Source organism: Lissotriton vulgaris, chromosome 5 (genome assembly GCF_964263255.1).
Source record: "Lissotriton vulgaris chromosome 5, aLisVul1.2, whole genome shotgun sequence".
In the NCBI taxonomy this organism is placed as follows: Eukaryota; Metazoa; Chordata; class Amphibia; order Caudata; family Salamandridae; genus Lissotriton; species Lissotriton vulgaris.
In genome coordinates, this window is record NC_141693.1 from 1,011,068,060 (window position 1) to 1,011,090,335 (window position 22,276).

Consider the following 22,276-nt stretch of genomic DNA (forward strand, 5'->3'; position numbering starts at 1 on the left):
CAAATCTCCAGCAAAAAGGATGTTACTAAAACTAAAGGCACTCCCAGAACTTCGACTAGAAGGTCTTCTTTAATTCGCTCACATGTTCCTATAAAATATACAACCTTTCTTTGGTGACCATCCTACATTCGTCCTCATTTGACGCCAAATGGATAATGGGTATATTAATCCAATTGCAGCACCAATGAATACCCGTTAAACCCTTATATCTTTGACTGGGCGGAGCAATTTAAGGACCCAGGTTTGACACAAGCCTACCTCAGCTGCAGACTGTTCCTCACATGTTTCCAACCTCCGAACCGCCTGCTGTACCCACATACACCGGGTATGGGGTACCCATAAAAGCCATTACCTCTCGCCTTCAGTAAGAGCCGGCTACGGCTTAACCTCAAGGAAGAAGGACTACAAATAGTGTCAAATGGAATATGCACTGACACCCTTGCCAGGGAGGCGGCCATCTTTGAAGAGAACAACTACTTAGAGAAGCGGAGTCCACAATAAGTAGACTAATTATTTGGGGGGGGGGGGGGACTAGTTAAACTATAAAACGTTTTAGAAAATGTAATGTATACATTCATAAGTCTGCAATGAATGCACCCGACTAACAGTTGTGCTCAATATTTAAAGAATTATAAACTGCCAGTTTTAGTATACATCTGAATATGACAAGTATTTTATAACTGCTCCTTTTCTACTGGCAGTGTTGTGTTAGATAGCTTGTCCTTTTACGGTATTTAATTACTTACCATTTTTTTGATTGCTTCTATTCGTGCTAGACGGAAGAGATCTCATATGAGCCTAGATGGAGTTAATGTAAATGTATGTCCATACCTGGTAGTATGAATTAACTTCCAAGCTCTGCTCCATCTTTCATATACTCTTAAAAACGGGTTCATGAATTATTTAAATATAACAATGAAATTCCTGTGCACTGGGTCATATATGCACTGTTAATGAATTTTAAAATGTACAGTATTTTTAAAGTTTTGTATGATGTTTTATGTACTTGTATAGCATACTTTTATGATTTTTATTTAATCGAATAAAGTGATTTTTGACTTGACTACTTACCAGTACGAGTTTGTTCATTATTTTTGCACGCAGCAGGCAGTGAACGAAAAGGGCTAACTGGTTTACATGAGTGGTATTATTATGTAATATTTACTGGAGGAAGATTATTAATGACTGTCATTATTTTGTCGGATATTCATTGGTCTGCCAGGGAAACCTTACACGCATGCGTTACGCGGTTGTTTCCTGGTACTTTCAAGTGACTTTTTGGATGCCGGGGTTAGAAACAAAAACATCTAGAGCCAACACAAATTAACTGGGTGGGTCTGTCCTGGTGTAGGCAACGCTTAGCTCTGTTCAGAGGTCATCCAAGACTCAGCCAGGCATTTTCAAACTGACCAACATAGATGTGTTCCTTAAGATCGACGTACAGGAACACGCCAATGAAAACACTATGATTTAAAGCTATAAAAGCTTACATTAAGGCCTATAAGTAAAGTGTACATTTTATTAAGGTGAAAACGATGATTTTTTTTATCGAGTTTTTAATGAAAAACTGCATCATTCACTCCCTTTCCTCAGAATAATACGTAGGTACTCTATTATAAAATGGCCGCCACCATGTAAGGTGCCACACATCCCAAAGTATGTGAGTCTAGCAGGTTATGTGACGTTTTAGCTAGAGTGTTGCTTTGGTATTCATCCATTTACAAAGTGGTTGTGTGACAGAGCCAATCACGTTGGTTTATGCTCGTTAGAGTGTTTGGGACCAGCAGAGCGGTTTGTGGTCATGGCTCCTGCACGGTACTGTATACCTGGTAAGAATGTTTCTTACTAAATTGTCCATCAAGTTGGGCTCGAAGTTAATCTGGTAACGAGTAGTGCAGGAGGTGGCTTCGCGGCCAGGTCATGATGTGCCTTTAGATCCAAGCTTTCGAATGGTTCCCAACGATGTGGCGCTGTCAGCAAAAACACGTGTGGTGGTCATCAGTACACCGCGTTTTATTGAATAACATATTCACCTTCGCTACAAGCCTCACTTGGTTGCCTCGCATACTTCCTTGCCATTTGAGCTTGATTTACAACGTACGAAAGACGAACGTTTCTTGGGACGGAAGCACCCACCCCACATTTATAGATTCGTAAAATTAAGATTTGCACAAAAAGGAGGGGATTTAATTTCCCCATTAACTACAATTTGAGTGGAGTTGTTTTTACAGAAGGAAGGTAAAATAACTTTTTTTTAGCTTTGATCTTGAGTTTCCCGCGACATAACACTGACGTTGAAGGTTTTTCATTGGGACCCTTTAGCGTGTTCTCTCTCTCACGAAATATGTTTTTTTATTTTTCTAGGAAAAAATATAAAGTTAAAACGAAGTTAGGGTTGATGGGGTTGTCACTAGTGGCTACAGCACAAAACTCAAATCAACTAGAAATTCACAAGTTGTACTTTCCTGTCGCCCAACCCCATCATACTATTTTATCTCTCGCCCCTGCACCTACTTGAGAAAGGTCAAACTGAGATGTTAATGAGAGATGGAATGAATTTGTACAATTTTGTATGATTGTGTCAATATGAGGCTGGATTTACATGTTACTTAAATACCAATTGCAAAAAAATGTTCTTTGAGAGAAGGTATTGCTATTTTGTAAAAGTATCTAATATTGAGCACCTGATTCGTCAGTTTGTAGTTTTTTTGGTCTCGTCTGAGCCAGCGCATGTGTTACTCTGGCGAGACTTTTAGTAAGTGGGCTTTGAGAAGCAGACCACAGCTTTTTGTGTGGCCTAGTGTGCGGTTACGCGCACAGGCGCCATGTGGCTTTCGTCTCAGGGCCTTTAGCCGCCGCTCTTCTAGGCGCGCGCGCACCACTCGTAGGCTCACCTCCTGCTTCCCCTCTCAGTTAACAGTTAAATTTTGCGGCCGCGGTGCCTCGCTTGTGTTTTAGTGCTTGTTGTTGAATACTCCTTCTGTCAGCTAACTCAACATATAGGGCCATATTCCTATTGGGCTACGTTTTGAAATCAGTAATTGTATATGCATCATCTTTAGCTAACAGAGCGGCCAAACAATTGCTCAGAATCATATGCCCCTGATGCTTGCTTTTTATTTTCCTTTTTTTTCCTCACAAAGTCAGTCGCTAGTTGAAGTACATTAACATTTGCCAGGCGCCCGTTCCTTTTTACATAATCAATGCAATCAAGCCTCCTCTTCTCTCTGGCAGCCTGTTGTTTATTTACATTTATTCTGCACATGTCAGTTCCCATCAAGAGCGAAGCCGATTTTTCTTGTCCTGCACGTGCTCCCGGAATCACCTTAATCCACGTGAATACATCTCTGCCTCCAGTAGTACGTATGGTATTGCCTGTTGTTTGTTCCTGTGTTTAAAGGCCTGTGTGTCGAATTTTTTGCCTAGTGTGTTGGTGTGAGTGCCTAGAACTAGTATACCCTTCAACTCACTCTTGTTTGCCGGGTGCACCTGCCCAAGAATTGTTTCACCCCCCAATATGCCAACTTCTTCTCATGCCCGCAAACCTTCCTCGCCCTCCAAAAACGAATTCCTACCTTTTGACTTCAAAAGACTCCCCCACCACAAATAAGTCACTTTATTCATTAACAGGTATGGTGTGGTGTATCTGTGTGTCTAAGTCTGAAGGAGAACACATATTTGTAGGTATGTGCCACTGTAGATGCACTTGTATATCGATTTGCAAGAATGCTGGTGTGTTTTTGAGATTACATATCTGCTTTCGTGTGTTTGTGTGTATATCTGCCCATGTCCGTTTTGCATGTGTTTGTGCATTTGTGTGAGGTTTTGTATATATGCGTACCTGAATATCTGTGTGCGTTTAGGCTTGTGTATGAGTTTGTGTGTGTGTGCTGTCTGCAGATACAGTCTTTAGTGTAATAAAGTGTGAGTGGTGAGGCCGCCTTCTTTGATGATGCTCCCAGCAGCAGACCACCTCTGTTTATGATGTGATGCATTTGTGCCCCCCCTCTCCCTCACTCATCAAGCGCATTATTCAATGGGTACATTTGTCAGAACATGCGTGTGTATCGGGGGATAATGACCCGGATGAAATGAATGGCACCATAAAGAAGAAAAATCTCCTGTACATGTTGCTGTGACGGCGGCTGCGGATATTTATAAAGCGCAGCAGAAGCATGGCCCTGCCCCCTATCCAGACTGCATCTCTCTGAAAAGGCACTCGTACACAAAGTTGGTTTTATTAAAACCGATTAATTCAGTCATTAAGGGAATCATACGGCAAGTGTCTCGCAAAGTTGGGACCTCCAGTGTAACACATTGATTAAATGACTGTGTAATAGTCTCTTTGGAACCAATCTACTGTATACCTGGTAAGAATGTTTCTTACTAAATTGTCCATCAAGTTGGGCTCGAATTTGTTAATGCATGGTTTGTGTATCCATTGGTTTCGTAAACCTTTAGTGTTGGTGTAACTGCTGGGCTCACAGCAGTATTAAAAAAAAAAAAAAAATAGCTCAAAGCAAAACTATATTATTCAGATCTCAAAAAGCATATAATGGATTGGTAGTCAATGGCACTGAAGGGAACTACTTTGTATATGGATGTGTTTCTTGTGAAAGAGCAGAATGTTGTCACGCACAGTGAAATTAATTAATGGCTAAAATAGGCTAAACCATTGACCCTTGCTGTCTGCAGTAATAGGCACAAGACAAATGTGAATGGGCCAACAGACCACTGAATGAAGAGTACAAGCTGAAAGTGTATTGTCTGTATAATATTAGTAAAAATCAAAAGTGCTTGGTTAGCACCAGACCTATACAAGCATTGGCATAGTCAATACGTCTTGCCTTTGGGACTTTATAAGTGTTTAGTCATCCAGCACAATATCCTTGGTGCAACAACATCAACTGTTGCATGGCTAAACACTTATAAGGTCCCAAAGTCGAGACCTATTGGCTATGCCAATGCTTGTTTATGAGGTGTAATCAGTTGTCGAAGTGGAGGGGAAAAAAGTAGGGGGACTGTGGGCGGAGAATCGGAGAGTAGGAATAACCTGAGGATTGGGTCAGTGGGCGGAGTCAGAGGTGCGACCAAAAAGAGCAAAACGTCCCAAGTTTTAGTATTGTTTGTCATTTCTCCCGACCAGTTACATCTTATTACGTTATTTAATTCTACCAATGGATACACATTTATTTAAGGTTTAATATGAGTTATTGACATTATAATACAGTCACAAGGTGGGATATGTTTCCAATCACAGAATATCCCAAATACACTTAAAAGTAGAGTATCAGACAATTTGTCTCCGAGCCATGCAGTTTCTGTCATCAGCACTTCTCCCTTTTTCCACCAGAACAGTTCAAACATGAATGGCAACATTTTCTAGTTTGCAAATGTTTTCCACATTATTATGGCGCTGCCACATAATAGCTCATTTGTTGCATAATCTGGTAATTTTAACAAAAAAATTTTGTAGCTCAAACTGATGAAAAGCTACTTAAAAATGTGACTTGTGTTTCTTTTAATTGGAGGGCCCTCTGCAAAGGTTGACTGGTCACCTTTCTCACCGCTGTATTTGCATATTACACTGGTATTAACCCCTTCTATGCTCATGACGAGCTCAGCTCGTCATGAGGCACAGTTGAGCTGTGCTGATGACGAGCTGAGCTCGTCATGAACAATGGAAAATCTGGGAATGCAGCGCAGAAGGAAAATAGCGCTAGCAGCCAAGGTGTTAATAAAGCAAACTCTTTTCAGCAACTGTTAGTATGTGTAAAAATAATAAAGTATCAAAAAATGTACCACATTACGCTGCAGCTTTTTTTTCTTTGTTGCATAATTTAGGCAACAATGCAACATAATTTTGTCCTCCATTGCTGCATAATTCCAGTGGCCCCAAAGCTGTCCGCACATGTTAAAGGTGCTTGTGTATGAAGTAAGGAGATTCTGAAGTTTGAGCACTTAGTTTGGCGTGTGTGTAAATCCTGCATTGCTGACCCCTGGTGAGTTGCACTACTACTGCTGAAACAAGGCCAATGGAGGTACCAATGGGTGAGGCGGACTGGTCTCAAGGTCCTGTGACATCAGTGACAGTCACTGTTGCTCTGGGGTGTGTTGCTTCGTATGCCTGTCCGCACAACTGGAGGTGAACTTCGATATTGTTTGAGGTGGACAGGCCTTCATGGTTAACCCACACGTGTCACCACTAGGATCCACCTGCTGGTGCTAAGACACCAGGGCTTCTAAGGTCTAATGGGGCCTTCTAAAGTCTAGCATGGGAATGTACTCTCTCAGGAAAGTGGTCTGGTGGACTTGTCATGAAGGCTAAACCTGGTTCTCCAGTTCAAAATAGGGCAGCTCTGGCCATAGTACCGCATCCTCTCCCCCACTGAACACCATACTGCCCCACTGAGAGCAGTATAGTTTAAAAAGATCACATCCATGAACACTGTTACCTAGTTGAGTGAATTTAAGGTCTATTTTTAAGGTGTGTGCAATGTATTAGGTAACATCCTGGCAGGCTAGAACCAGTCTGCAGAAATGAATACATTGAGTTAGTAATACTTACACTTGATATGTGCAGCCCCATAACATTTTCACTAGACCACTGTTGTAATAAGCGCTATGTAAAAAGCTGTTAACTCAGTTTTTACTTATTTTTTTGATTTGTAAAGCATTGACCTATGACATTACCACTTTGTTTTTAGGGATGTAACGTTGAAAACAGAGCAAAGGTTTTGCCACAGTTTGCACGTTTAGGCAAAGATCAGTAGAATTACCTTACCTTTGACAAGATCACTGCCAAGTAAGATCAGTATATATATATATATATATATATATATATATATATATATATATATATATATATAGGTTCTGCTGATTTCCAGTGAAACACTGTCTGTGTTCTATAAGGTAAAACTACTTTTATATTTTTATAATAATCTGAGAATGTAATATTTATCTAATTAACCGAATTCAGCCTTGTTCAACTCAAAATATGACTCTTAAGATTCTAAAAGGTGCTGAAAGCACCCAACTTATCCTAGTGTCAGGTTTGCCTATCGCATGATGCAGGCTGGTAAATATCTCTTTAATATTCACAAGGTTTGAGTCTAGAAATGATCAAAGCAAAATAAATGCTCACATTTAAAAATGGTAGAAGGTGTTGGAGAGGAAATTAGAATTGATGACCCACTTGTTTTGACAGTAGCAGGAGTTTTGGCCCCGTTAAAAGTCTGAATATCCTGGTCTCTGATACAATTTTTTTGCAATTTTAGGAGAACGGTTGTGCAGTCTTGAAGACTTTTACCCTGGCAGTGGGACATACAGCAGGCATGGGTATATTTATGCCTCCCTCTCAGGGTATGTGATGAAGAAAAGTGATAATGGAATGGTAAGTAAAGACCAATAGGTTTGTTGTGCTTTGAGTCTGTAATTTGTGTTGGTGGGTAGGTGCTTATGAATCGGTTATCCACCTATGTTCTGTGTGTTGTCTGTCATACTTTGGATGAAAGCTAACCAAAGAGAACCAGTTTTGTGTGGAAGGCCGATTTGGGGTACCAAGATAAAACGTCGTTTTTAAATAGTTCTTAATACCACACTTCTGCGGTTTGAAAATGCTGTAAATACGATTTTCTCTTTCCTTGCTCCCCAACTGAAGGATGCTTCTCTAGCATTGTAAATACATTAGCCATTAATTAAGAAGTAATAAGACATTAATATCTGTTATCACATATCTGCTGAAATTCATTTGGATAGTTACACCAAAATAAGAAGAGTGTAGTTGAACTGGATGTCACTCTTTAGTGCTAAAAGGTTTAGACAGGATTGTGGTTGTGCCTTTGAACTCCACTAACAATAGAAAATCTCACAATGGGATATGTTCACAAAAATCGCTATTACACAATAATTTCATTCTTCATCTGGTAATGCCATAATGACAATAAATAAAAGGGCAACTTCAAAGATACAACTGGATTTAGCCCTATGTACTGCTGGAAACGGTCACAGCCACCATGTATGTTGAGGATGTCGAGGTGACTACTTTTCTAAGCTTACTATAAGTTATAATATTGGTTTGATGTATAAGATCCCTGGATTTCAAGTGCCACAATCTGTGATACGTAACAACTGGATTAGCAAAAACCTGCAGTTTATATCAACAAGTAGACCGGGCGTGACTAGGAAGATAACATGACTAGTTGACTCCATTTATTAGTTCTTAGTTCAGGTTCACTTCAGTTGCACTGCAATTCCTAGTGCTTCATAGGAGAACATGCTGGACTGGCATATGGTTTTCACGATGACAGTCATGTTGTTCACAGAGAGGTAGGAAGTGGTACTTTGGGTTTTCATTCCAAAGGTCTAGCAGACACTAGGCAGTGCTTACTTGCTACTGTCTTTGAGCGATAAGAGACTGTTTCATACCTGCACATTGTCTTTTCCTTGCCTCCTCTCCACATCCCCATATACACTCCCTCCCTCTTTTCAAACATAAACTGCTCCTCGATGAATGGGTGTGCAAATTTGTATATTGAAGTAAAAATTCTTTGTACTCCGTATTCTCAAAATAAACAGTTATCATAAACACCCATTAAACTATAATGCATCAAATACAGAAATGTAATTACATTGAGCAACCAATTATACAATTAACCAATGTGTAAACATTATGAATAGAAAGCTTCATTGCAATCAATCGCCATTTGTTGAGTGCAGCACTGTCACCCTTGGGAGGGTGGGAGGGGGTGTATCTGGATGTTGGGGTGCAAAGTCTCAGTCCAAAAGCCAGGTCTTGTGGAAACTGTGGGAAGAGGGTCGAAACAAGCAAAAAAGGGAAAACCGAGGGCAGAAAACGAGCAGAAAGGCACAACAGAGGGCAGAAAAACGAGCTGAAATAGGCAAAACAACAAGAAGAAACGAGCAGAGGAGGTTCAAACGGAGGGCAATAGGTCGGCAGGCAGCAAAGGGTACCGGCTGAACAGGAAAACAATCGCAGTGGGAGCTGGCATGACCTGCTCAATGGGGTTGCACTGCAGCCTCCGTTAAGTAGGTCCTCGGGGAGGGTGGGGTGGCAGGAGGAGGGAAACTGCTGGAAGAGGAAAGAGACTAGCAGAAAAAGGCAAAACAGGGGGTAGAAAAAGTAGTGAGCAGAAAAGGCAAAACTGGGGGCTACAAATTAGCAGAAAAGGCAAAATAGAGAAGAAGAGGGCATAACAAAGGGCAGAAAACGAGCAGAAAAGGCATAACAGAGGGCAGAAAAACGAGCTGAAATAGGCAAAACAAGAAGAAGAAACGAGCAGAGGTGGTTCAAACGGAGGGCAATAGGTAGACAGGCAGCAAAGGGTAGCGGTCTGCAGGCGAGCTGGACAGGAAAACTGTTGCAGTGGGAGCTGGCACGAGGACCTGCACAATGGGGTTATTATGTTTCTTATTATGTTTCTTATATAGCGCCAGAATCGACCCCCGAAGGGGTATCTCTGCGCTTGCCTTGGGAACCCGTCCTGGCTTTTCCCTGTGAGATAGCCCCTACAGGGCATCCCCAAGGTGAAAGCCAGGCATCCCGCCGCAGGGGGCCGTTGTGGAGATTAAGCAAGCTTAATGCCCAGAGTTGCAGAGTGTGAACCCACGATTAGGTCAGGCACCGAAGCGAGAATTATCGAGTCCATGGACATTTGAGCTCAAGACCCTGCCGCGTCGGGAATTGAACCCTGGTCCCGGGTCTGACCTCTGCTTCAGGGTCTGCCTGCTCTAACCAGTGAGCCACACTTCTCCACCATTAAGTAGGTCCTGGGTGGTGGGAGGAGGGAAACACCTGGATGAAATGAACTGAAAAAGCTAAACAAAGCAGTAGAGGGTAAAATAGAGGGCAGAAAAACAAGCAGAAAGACAAAACCGAGCAGCATAAGGAGCAGAAATGGCAAAGTGGGTAGAAAAATTAGCAGAAAAGGCAAAACTGAGGGCAGAAAAAGGAGCAGATCTGGCCAAACAGAGGGCTGAGAAACAAGCAGAAAAGGCAAAACAAAGGGCAGAAAAGGCAATACGGAGGGCAGAAAAGGCAAAACCGAGCAAGAAACGAGCAGAGGCACAAATGGAGGACAGCATGTAGACAGACAGCAGAGGGTAGCGGACCGCAGGCAAGCTGGACAGGAGAATTATCACAGTGGAGCAGGCATGAGGATTATTTCTGTTTATAAAAGATATAAAATATGTATTTGTGCATGCCTATTTGAAATTGTTCCTCTTAGTAACCAGACATTGCATTAGACCTAGCATGGTCTTAACCAGAACTTACAGTCTGCCCATTGCTTACCATGGTTTACTTTATTATCATTCATTTAATTGCTTCTTTCTTGATGGCTTTTCTTGCCCAAGCTTGTCCATCTTGTGTTTGTCCCTCCTCTGGAGCATAGCCTCGTTACCATATCTCCGACTGATGGGCTTCTGTCCTTCCACTGTTCACTTTTATGGAACATTTCTTTTATCTTTTTGCTTATGCAGTCCAATAGAGTGTATGCGTGTTCCAGCTCTCCATCGTGTGCCTCTCCCATGCCAGATGAACACCCATGGTGCCATCGCCGTCATGTTATAAACAAATTGGTTTTTCCCTTCCAAGCTCCCTCCCTCTTACACACTCCATGTTGCATTTTCACTCATGCACTTTTTCCACACCTGCGGGTGGCTCTCAAGTGTTTTTCTCCCCCCACACACACTCCCCATTGCTACCCCAAACCCACTCTGCTGCCCTGTAAGAAGCTGGCTCTCATTACAGTCTACCAAAATGAGGTACACTGTGCAGAGTGTCCAGGCAACCCTTATTGGTTTACAGAGGCAAAAAAAGATAATGCTAAATGCTCACTTTTGTGGAAGTGTGGGTGAGCAGTTTAGGCTTATGAGAGGGTAGTGCTAAGCATTTGTTGTACTCACAGAGATAATAAATGAGACACACCAAGAATAAATTCAAGACCAATTTAGAAAAATGAATCCTACTTTTAAATCAATGTTGATACCAAGGCTTTCTTAACCAATTAAGTATTTTTTTTTAAAATATTTACTTTTACATGTAAGTAAAATGTTCACTTAAACGCATCTTTACAATGGAAATTTATAAATGTTGCAGCGAGGAACTTCTACCTACACTTTGCTCAGTGATCAACCAAATTGGAAACACAGGCAAAATCCCTAAATCCTGGAAAACTGCTAAAATCTTTTTTTAAAGAAGGGTAAATCACCTGTGGAGTGTGGGTCTTATCGGCCCATCTCCTTGATAAATGCTGACGCCAAGGTTTATTCAAAACTACTAGCTATGAGATTAGCCCTGCTAATGCCTAAATTAGTTAGCCAACCCCAGCACGGCTTTGTGATGGGTAGAGACACGACAGCACATGTCAACACTGCCATTACTGCATTTGACGTTGCCAACACCAATACCTCCCCACTCAGTATGGTGTTATTAGATGCAGAAAAAGCCTTCGACCGAGTGGGGTGGGATTATCTTTGGGCTTTATTAAGGAGGATGGGCTTTGGGAAACTGTTTCTTACCAGGATTCAAGCCCTGTATGACTCACCTAAAGCAAAAATAGGTTATGCTAATTTAATCTCCAATAGTTTCCCGGTTCTAAGAGGCACACGTCAAGGGTGCCCCCTGTCGCCCCTCTTGTTTGCTCTCGCAATGGAGCCTTTTATTAATTCAATACTGACCCAAGAATGTATTATTCCATTTACGCATGGCAATAACTCCCTCAAAATTACTGCTTACGCAGACGATCTTGCAATTTATACAACCGATGTACCTAAAGCCATAGCTGGGTTCATTAAGGAAGCTGACGAATTCGGCTTGGTCTCTGGGTACAAATTAAACTTAAACAAAACGCAAATCGTTGTTAACCAGAAGCTCCCGGCTCCAGTTTGGGGGTTTGCCACACTGCGAACTACTTGGGTATTAAAATAACATCCAACTTAAAAGAAATTATGACCCTAAACTACGATACACTATTGAAGGTGACAACAGGGACCCTTAAAAAATGGCATAAGGTTCCCTTAAACTTAATAGGACGAATCAACCTTATAAAAATGAACGTTCTACCAAAATTTTTGTATTTGTTCAGGTCCATCCCGCTATATGTCAACAACTTATTTTTTTTTAAACTGGATGGTATTCTAGGAAGCTACATTTGGGGCTACAAGAAAAATCGCAGAGCTCTGTCTCTTCTCAAAATAACTACTAGTAAAGGTGGCCTAGACTTCCCCGAATTTAAATTTTATTTTTACGCTTCTTTCCTGGGTCGGATACGCAGCCTTTTTTCTCAGAAATATGGATAGTTAGATCACCAATTTATGTTAGGCGCAAATTCTGTACAATTTTTAGCTAGAAGCAACTACCCAAACTACTTTAAACGAGTGAAGTTTAAGACCGCGAAAGATGTAGTACATATATGGTATACTATTATGGCTATTATTAAAACTACGTTCTTTCACCCAAAGCTAAGCATATGGTATAATCCGGGTTTACCTGAGATTTTTAGTGATCCGATAGTTAGAATATGGGCTAATCACGGTATAAACCACCTCTCCGATTTATACGGATCATCAGGCTTTTTAACATTTGATACCTTAAGAACACTTTATAAACTACCTGCAAATGCTCTTTTCAAATACACACAGATACGTGATTTCTTCACGAATAGAATGAAACTAAGGGAAATTTTAGACTCAGAAATATGGATTTGCATTTACGGGGAAACAAATAGCGAACTAATCAGCTTGGGGTACAAATGTCTCTGTCTATGATGACTGTGTCAAAATCGCACAGAAGTGGACTACTACTTTAGGACTGCCCATTTCTTCAAATAATATTTCCACTTTTTTTCATAACAGTAACTCTTTAACTAATTCTGCTAGCTTAAAACTTCAATCTTACAAGACTGTATGCCAGCTATACTACACGCCGCTTCATTCTTTAAGTGGTCAGGGAACAATGCATTACCCGAGTGTATAAAATGCCCAAAATGCGATCTACTAGCAGCAGATATAGTACACATAATTTTTTCATGCCCTGCTCTACAAACATTATGGGATGAAATAGAAAAAGTGCTGAAACTGCATAAATTGTTCTTTGGTAAAATCTCCGCCGAGATGATACTTCTGGGAATACAACCAAATACTGCTATTTATAAGGACCTAATGTTTATTCTAATTTCTTGTGCAAGATTGATAATTGCTAGGGCTTGGATCTCTGATAAACCACCAGTGGTAACCGAATGGTGGCTACTGGTAAATGAGATATATGATATGGAACTTTCAACTGCAAGAATTCGAGGGATTGGTTCTTTGAAGAAAGTTGATAAAATTTGGGGTAACTTGTTCCCTATTCACGATTTGTGAATAGTTCCTGGTGTATTCTTTTTTTAATTTTTTTAATATACTGTAGATCTCCTTGCCTATTTTTTATTTGATTAAGTTTTCAAGGAATTCATGTACTTTAATTTTCTTCTTTACTTTACTATTGTGTAAAATGTTTTATTTTTGAAATGTAAGTTTGCTTGTGCTGTCAATAAAAAAAGTAAAAAATAAATAAAAAATAAACGCATCTTTACACGTAATGCTTTCCTATGGGAGAAACAGACCTGTACGGTATACAGGTACTTGCAGTATATTTCCGAGGGCCCCCTTCAGGACAAAAGGTGGTAAGGTCCAAAGTGCTTCCCGCGGTTAGTATTCTTCTTTTTTTTTAATAAACTTTATTACATTTTTTGCATAATAACATAATACAGGTGTGCATTCGTAGCCAGCAGTTGGAAGTTGTGAATACATACCTCATAGTGGTTGCAGTCCCATGCATTGGACCATCCGCGAGCCCCTCCCTCCCGTCCAACCAGCAGTCCGGATTGGACTTAAACAGGCTTTGGTTGCTGCAAGGGGGCCGGTACCCGGTAGGTCCTGGCATTTTCTCACTTGGTGGAGAGACTGATCTGACTTTCCAGAGCACGGTAACCTCTTCCTGTGCAGCTGCGACGTTGGTATGACTGGGCAGCGGCAGCATGGTAAACCGAACTCTGCTGTTTTGGTGCAGACATCAAGGGAGTATTTCCTGTACTCCAATAGAGGTTGCTGACAATTTGCTGAGGGCTGGCAGTCTATGGGTGTTTTTGGTAGAGATTAATCTGCAGGATGAGTCTGTTTTTTCACGATTGTCGAGACTGGTGCAGGCAGGCAGGGTTTGCCGCCAGAAAGTCCACGGCAAGTCTTCAGTTCTCGTTCTTCTTTGTCCTCTTCTTCTGCGTTAGTGAAATCTGAGTTCCTGGCATCAGAGGTGCCACCTAAATACTCAATTTAGGGGCATTAAGGGGAGTGACCGGTGGTAGTCTATGGGCTACTCCCGTTTAGTGTAACCACATCCCCTATATGACCACTTCCTGTAGGAAGTGGCATAATCCTTACTCGGGGAATTTAATTCCACCTAAAACCAAGATAGCAGAATTTTAGTTTTCGTGTTCACATTAGGTAGCCCACATTAGGGGTGAAACTAGCCAGATAGTGAACACTCCTCCTGACTAGCTGATTTTTCTGCCTGTCCTGGTGCCAAATAGGCCCAGAGTAGGGGGTGGCATTTCCTCTGTCCAGGGAAGATGGAGTCTTTCATCAAAGGAAGCAGAGGCTTTTGAAAGCTCTTTCCTTGATATGCTGATTATTATCCATCCTGCTTGAAGGAGGTGACAACACCTCCGGCTGAAGCTGGAATTTTTTTGTGCCCTTGGAGACCATGGGCTGTCATCTGCAGGGAGTCAGAAACTTGTCTGTGGTGGCAGGCTGGTTTACACCAGTCAGCCAGTACACTAGAGGTTTTCAGGGGATACCTCTAATGAACCCTCTGGGTGCTTGTACTAATAAATCCATCTCTGGAATTGGTGTGAGCTTTTAATATGAGCTGTTTGATACTAAACATCTTTGGTTTCAGTATTTATTTATTTATTTATTTATAGTTTTGTAGAGCGCGTAGTCACCCGATGGGTATCCCAGCGCTGAACCTTGTTACTCACTGAGGGGTGTAGTCAGGAGAATGCCAGATTAGGGGAAGAGTAGGGTTTTGAGTGCTTTTCTGAACCGAAGGAGGTTGGGTTCTGTTCTGATGCTCAAAGGGAGTGCATTCCACTTCTTGCCAGTGTTAACCGAGAAGCGGCGGCCACCTATGCGGGCCTTTTTCACCTTAGGGATCATGATGAGGTTTCCATGCTCCGAGCGAAGCGCTTTCGTGGGTCTGTAGGGACTGATCCAGTTGTTAAGTATAGGCGGGCCGGTATTGTGGAGAACCTTGTGGGCAAGACAGAGGGCCTTGAAAGCGACCCTTTCCCTAATAGGGAGCCAGTGCAGCTTCCTAAGAGCGGGCTTGGCAGATGATCTGGCCGGGGTGTTTGTTAGGAGTCGGGCTGCGGCGTTTTGGGCTTTTTGCAGGGTTTGAAAGGTGGATTCAGGGGCGCCCAGGTAGATGGCATTGCTGTAATCCAGCCTGGATAAAATTAGGCCCTGGATCAGCATGAGACGCGACTGGAAAGGTAGTAGTGGGATTACCTTCCTGCAAGACTTAAGTAGACCGTAGCATATGCCGGCTGTCTTTCTTGCCTGGGTCCCAAAGGTAAGGTCCGTCTCAAGCCACACTCCGAGACTTTTTACCTCCTTCTTGGGGGTGGGGGGTTCCCCCATGCAGGCGGGCCAGATGTTAGAGGGGAGGCTCATAGTTTTTTGTCCTAGGAGCAGGATCTCCGTTTTGGAGCCGTTTAGCTTCAAAGCGGAGTCGCTCATCCACTTATGTACGTTGGAGAGGCAGTCGTGGAGATTGGAGGGCTCAAGCTTGGGGTGGGAGAGTGTCACCACCAGCAGTGTATCGTCCGCATAGCTGACGATAGTGACTCCAAAGGGTGAGACGAGTTCCTCCAGTGGGGCCATGTAAACGTTAAACAACGTAGGGCTCAGGGAAGAGCCCTGAGGCACACCACACTGGAGAGGGATAGAGGAGGAGCGGCTTTCGCCTTCCCATACTTGGTAGGAACGTCGGGAGAGAAAGGACGATAGCCACTTCAGTGCTCTGTCCTTGACCCCAATATTCTCGAGACGGTGGGTTAGGACCTGGTGACTGACCGTATCAAAGGCCGCACTTAGGTCTAGGAGGACCACTGCCACTGATCCTCCTGTGTCGATGATTTCCCTAGTGAAGCCATCATGTAACTGTGGAACTTGTAATCGGCAGTACATATACTCAAGATGGCTTGACTGTTCACTGGCAATGTTTTGGAATAAACATGGACATCAACGGGTCATATCTGCTCATGCACATATGTTCTCACCTGTAATAAACTGCTCCCTGTGTTAGGGTTGAACGGCCTGCTGTAGAAGTGACTTGCATATATTGAATACAGTGTTTGCAGGCATAGTGCACAGGAGGTGTGCCATGTTGTGTCTTTACTTTTATCATGCAGCCTGCAATGGCAGTTTGCCTTAGTGTAGTGAGGAGTCCCTTAGGGTGTCACTCTTCATGCTGCGTTCCCTAGGGTCCCTCCTTAGTCTCCTTGCCCTAGGTACCAGAGGTACAATTTACTAGGGACTTGCAGGGAGAGCTAAAAGTGTGCCAATTGGGGAAGCAATTGTACAGTTTTGCGGTAAGAGATCTGGCACTGAGGACCTGGCTAGCAGGAACCCAGTTCTTTTCTGTCAAAATTGCATCATTTACCAGGTAAAAAGGGTGACACTTTCCTACATGCTCCCGCCATGTTTATACATTTCTTTGTTATGGGAAGGAAACACTCAGGCAGCAAATAGCTGTCAGCCTCTCCACCTTAAATTTGCACTTTTACATTTATTTTGTTTACCAGATCTATCTCGGGTAAGTAGAAAGAAAAGGAACCAGAGTTATTTTGTAGGCACACATGCGCCGTAAAGAATGCACACATCTACAAAATGGTGTGGCTGCATCTTTTTTTCTTTCTTGAAGTATTGACAATGCTGCACAGCATCTTATCGATGTTGTAGAGCATTGCCAAAATGAATTTACAAAGCCAATAAGTCCCAAAGGCAAGACCTATCGCTTTGCCAATGCTTGTTCTACTTGTGCTAGCCTGTGGTAAAAATGAAGTGCCAATGCAGCATATATTCATCCCTGGGCTCTTTTGCAATATAGACTTCAGGCTTGTTAAAGGGCAAACGTAATCATGAGTGAGAGCACATGGATTTCTTGACCAAATGTTGTAATTTATAGTCTTCTATTTCCAAGCAACATTAAGCTGTACTTTGCTGTTCAGACGACTTGTTACACAGGAAGTCCAAAACTAGAAGAGAAATGTATTGTTTTCGTAACTGGGTTCTGTGATGGCTATTTGTGATTCCAAACAGCCTTAATATCCATAGTAAATGTTAAAGCTCTACGCAATACAGCATCTCCGCAATACAGCATCTCCATAAACTGTTATCTTTATTTGAAATTCCTGCATTTTCTTTTTTTATTTTGAAGTTCGTTTTTACCTGCTTCTCCATTTAATTTATTTGTATAAAATGGCAGCCATTTAGCTCTGTGAAACGCACAAAAGATGATAGGAGGCTGCTTGCAATAAGTCTAACCACTGGCAGTAGCTTGGAGTAGCACTCCAACCCATCTTCTTTTTCTCACTATGCCACCTCAGCTTGGACCCAGCCATGTGCAAATCAGTCTTGACCCTGCTCCAAGTGGAACAGTCCAGCCCGACATGCCCAAGCCAGGTCCGCACGGAACCGGAATACAAGCAGCCCAGTAATTTAGCTCTCACCGTCACTTAAACTGGATTTTACTATTTTTTTACATGCAATGTGCTCTTTATAAACTTATATGTTAGGTAGCACTTTTACCCATTAATTAAGACTTATTTTGTGTTCTCCTGTCTGGTGATAAAAAACCCTTTCTTATGTCCGGTATCTGTATTTTACTGCCAGTTTTAATAGTGCAACTTCTTTGTCTTGTAATTCATGACCTTGTCTCAAGTGAGAAGTAATTTCCACCTCCTACATTATTAAAGTCAGAGTTCCCTCATCCCCTTGCCAATTCTTTTCGTAGACCTGCAACATAAATTTCTTCATGCAGGATGTCGTTTCTCCCAGGGCTTGTTAGTTTGTAAAGTGGAGCTAAAGTGTTGCTAGAATTATTAAAAAATAATATTCAGACGGGGAAGGCTCCAATTTAAAGGCTGTGCTCCTAGTTGATAAATGTATTGTCTTAACTTTGTTACTGTTTAATGCCACTCATTTTGTCTGTCTCTTATTTCCTTTATCAAGTTGCCTACAGTTTCTGTGGTGAGAGATGCGCAGTCTCAGCTCCTACCTGATGTGGGTGCAACTGTCACTTGTAAGGTAGGTCTCTTCCTAAGAACAATTCATTGCATGTGTGTCAGTTCGGTCACAGTATCAACAAGAATTTTTCATTCGATCAAATTAGTGGAAGCAATGCCGTTCATTACGTATGTCTGAATTATTAAGTAGGAAATGTCTCGATTTTGTACTTTTGCAGCAGTAAAAGAAAAAAGAAAAATCATTTGATAATAACCTCTAACGTGTCTGTGGGTCATGATGAGAAAGGAGACTGTATAAAGGAGAAATATACTTAGTGTGGTCATAGTGATACAAACACTAATATAGGGAGTATTTTATTTTTATTCCTTATCATTTCAAATTATTATACATACCGTATAACCAAGGTACCATTTTCGTATTTGAGTCTATATTACCCAGGTACCGTTTGGTCTAATGGGTTTCCCCTGTCATACATAGAGCAGTACTTTTTTATGCCATGAAAAGAGAATGTAAGTATTTCAGAAGTTAACCCATTTTATTTCTGATCATTTTTGTGTTATGTCCTCCAACGTGTCTCTCTTAACCACCCTCCTCATTTGTGCAGTGGATTTTATCCCACCATCCATCTGAACCGGAAATATCACATTTTCCAGCATACATGTCACAAGAAGACCCACTACTAGTTTCTTGTCAAACCAATCTTTAAAAGAAGAAGCCAGGCAAGCAAACATTAGTGCCTAGCATCCGTCTGAACAGTAAGCCACCTCCGAGCATCCACCTCTACAGGAAATGACTACTGCATTTCCCAACATCAATCTCTGCAGGAGGCTTCCATGTTTCATGTCCTGACTCCTCCGATATTTTAATCAACTCTTCAGGGTGTGCCACTGCTTGTGCTTTTTCAGGTAAGTGCGGACACAGACATGACTGATTTGCACCTAGAAGGGACTAAGACCAGAATACCCACTTAAGGTAAACTAGCTTTATCACAGAAACTATTCTAATGCATTGACCACGTTTGCCCACCGAACACTTCTAAACTCGTTAACAGAAAAATTTGAAATATAGCCTTCCATTCCCATCTGGAAAAAAAATCGATAAAGAACTAAACAACCTACCAGGACCCGTCTTGCCTACCACAGATCTCAGTACTCTCCTTGACATCTACAACACCACTATGAGAACTAATGTTGAACCGCATGTTTACTTTAATACCAATCTACCAAACCAAAGCATTCTTTCACCTGTTATATGCAAGAGCTTAACAGAAATACACCTACCATGTATAAACAGGAAAAGAAACAAAGAAGCTCATAAAAACTCTCAGACGATCTCACCCTACTCAATTGCTCCACTCTAATCACTGATCATCCTCGCATCTGAAGCTTCTTTTTGCCAGACCACCATTAGTGAGGCAACCAACAGAAGCAATGCAGTCCTCAAGGCTGTCGCTGTACCTGTCATCTCCCAGAACCCACAGTTCCTGCTTCATTTGACTCATGCAATGCCATCAACTACTTCTCTAAGATAACCACAAAATCAGATCCAGAATTATCACTTACACCACCCCCTCAGTTCCAGTCATCCCCCCTCAGTTCCAGTCATCCCCTATCGCCTCACCACCTGAGGAAATATAAATTTTATGGTCAAGTGATGTTCCCTAGCGTGTACCCCACCGTCTCCATGTACCAGCTTAAAGTGCATGTAACTTCCCTCCTGTGCCAGCTATGAAGACGCAAATACATTTGCGTCCAACGTTAACATGTCCTCTTTCAGATCCACCCTGAATGGGTTGAATATTCCGTTTCTAAGTATGCTATGCCAACGTCTTTTTGTAGTGTACTTTACACGTTTTTCAGCTCTGGCGAAGTAGGCCCTGAATTCTGCCATCGAGCCTTTTTCCTGGCTTCTGACTCTGAAAGCCTCAGCCCAGGCTGTCTCTGTACCCGTGACCTCTGCCTTACTCCCTGTGCGGCTCATGGCGCTTAGCTCAGCCTGCTGCCTGCCAAGACTGACTTCAACCTTCGAATTATCTGTTCCGCTCCTCGAAAATGCATTCCTGCCTACTAGTTTAAGTAAACATCCCCCCCAGCTGCAGAGCAAAGGGCCCGGCCTCACTGTCTCCATGCAAGTAATTCATAGCCTCTGTTACCATGGTAGGCCCATGCCCCTCGCATTCTCATGTAGACACTTAGGCGCTTATACACGCACTCACAGTCAGTATAGAATAGCTTCTGCCCCAGAGACCTTTTCCGTTTAGATAATATGGTTCCCAAACATCAGATATCAGATATGATAGAAGTACAAGTTGATCTGACATGCCAGACTTCTGTCTCTTTCCGTCAAGTGTAAATGTCAAGTCCCCTGCACCCTCCAGTTTCCACGTCAATCACACGTCATGCAGCTGCGCGCGCATCCAGGCCTCAGATTTCTGCTGACATTACAAGATTCTGCTTTGTTGCCACCCACTTGTGACACCTATCTGTGACGTTTCTAGCACACACCTCTATGTTCACGCCTAGTTCACGCCTTCTAATTACGTATCACTACCACGTGGATGCTGTTATCTTGTTTCTCTCAGCTGTTACGCCTACTGTATTGGTTTCTATAATATGAATTAAGTATATAAGCTATGTATTGTCAATAAAATATTGCTCTATCCCTTCCTGAACCCCTGTGGTTGCAGGAACATGATATCCAGTTCTAGAACCATTCCTTTTTAAGGAATAAAACCCCTAAGAACTCTAACACCACGGACTCTGCCTTTTTCTTTCCGATTGAGTTATTATTGATTAAGTACTTACCTGCATAGAAATTAAGACGGTAAATCAAATATTTACCACACACCAAACGAGCCTTCTTCAATCAAGATTTGTGACTGTATCTCTCAGATATCCTGAACTTTCTATGCAACCCCTTATGAAGAAGACATTCTTTCTTTAGCAATCAAGAAATCACTCCAGAGAAAGCCCCCTCACACTCCTTCACATTGTGAATACCACCCTAACCTAAGGAACATTACCAGATGCACTCAAGATATGTCTGGTCCTTCCCTGTCAAAGAAAGCATCTCGCCACTCCACTCATATCACCGGCTTCTATCCAGTTAACCCCTTCTCATCATCCAGAAAGCAGTCACCATTCAGGTACAGGGCTCCAAGTAAGGCTTAAGACCATGCTACAGCACTGATAAAGCCATAATCCAGGTAGTAAATAATGCACTTCTCAACAACAGGAAAACTCTGCATTCTGTTCCTGCCTGGCCTCTTTTCAGCTTTGAAATGATTCACACCCTACCTCGCCAACAAACACTGACTCATTCACATTGCTTTCACAACATCCGGGACAGTTACCTTCTACTTTAGAATATCCCAGTGCTCCACTCTGTCTCTTATTATCTTTTACCTCTACACAGAACCCCTCTGATCTGTTTTTTTTTCTCACATAACAGCATCAAGATCCATCAATATGCAGATAATGGCCAACTCTACCTAAAACCATCCTCACACAACAGCATACAGAGACTGAAATCCAGCCTTCATTTAATCTAATCCTGGACGTCCACTAACCAGGAGGTAGCCTTACGGCTAAATAGGTCGACGTTGAATCTGGGGAACCAGGTTCGAGTCTCGGCAATGACGCTCAATAGTCATTGATTCTGGACAACTCACATAATCTCCCTGTGCCTAACAAATGAATGTGTCCTTTTTGTAACAACTTTTGCTAAGTAAAGCGCTCTGATACCCGATATCTTCAGGACTAGTTTGCGCTATGAAACTCTAAAACAAAAACCTCCTGAAGCGAAACCCCACAAAGACTGAATTCCTCCTGTGCCATCAGCACCAAACAACTTCCGGGTCCAGCCCGACACTCCAACCTAAATCTACCTGGCCGTTATAATCTTCACACATTTTCTATTGTAGATATCCCTCTTTTTTGAAAACTACATGTTCATTTATTTCGATGTG

At 42.2% G+C, this 22,276-nt stretch overlaps 2 protein-coding genes across 3 annotated transcripts in view; one reads left to right on the forward strand and one right to left on the reverse strand.

The window, feature by feature from the left end:
* Positions 1 to 408, reverse strand: part of ZDHHC16 (zDHHC palmitoyltransferase 16) — a 231,428-nt gene extending 231,020 nt beyond the window's left edge. The window contains exon 1 of one of the 2 annotated variants that reach the window (XM_086922628.1): positions 259 to 408. The gene's annotated coding sequence lies outside the window, so the exon portion shown is untranslated. The remainder of the gene's footprint in view (positions 1 to 258) is intronic. The other variant, XM_086922626.1, reaches the window with a different exon arrangement.
* A 1,236-nt stretch (positions 409 to 1,644) lies between these two features.
* EXOSC1 (exosome component 1) overlaps positions 1,645 to 22,276 on the forward strand; it is a 132,655-nt gene continuing 112,023 nt past the window's right edge. The window contains exons 1-3 of the mRNA XM_086922629.1: positions 1,645 to 1,829; positions 7,278 to 7,393; positions 18,295 to 18,369. Coding sequence (XP_086778755.1) covers positions 1,802 to 1,829; positions 7,278 to 7,393; positions 18,295 to 18,369 — 219 coding nt within the window. The 5' untranslated portion in view covers positions 1,645 to 1,801. The remainder of the gene's footprint in view (positions 1,830 to 7,277; positions 7,394 to 18,294; positions 18,370 to 22,276) is intronic.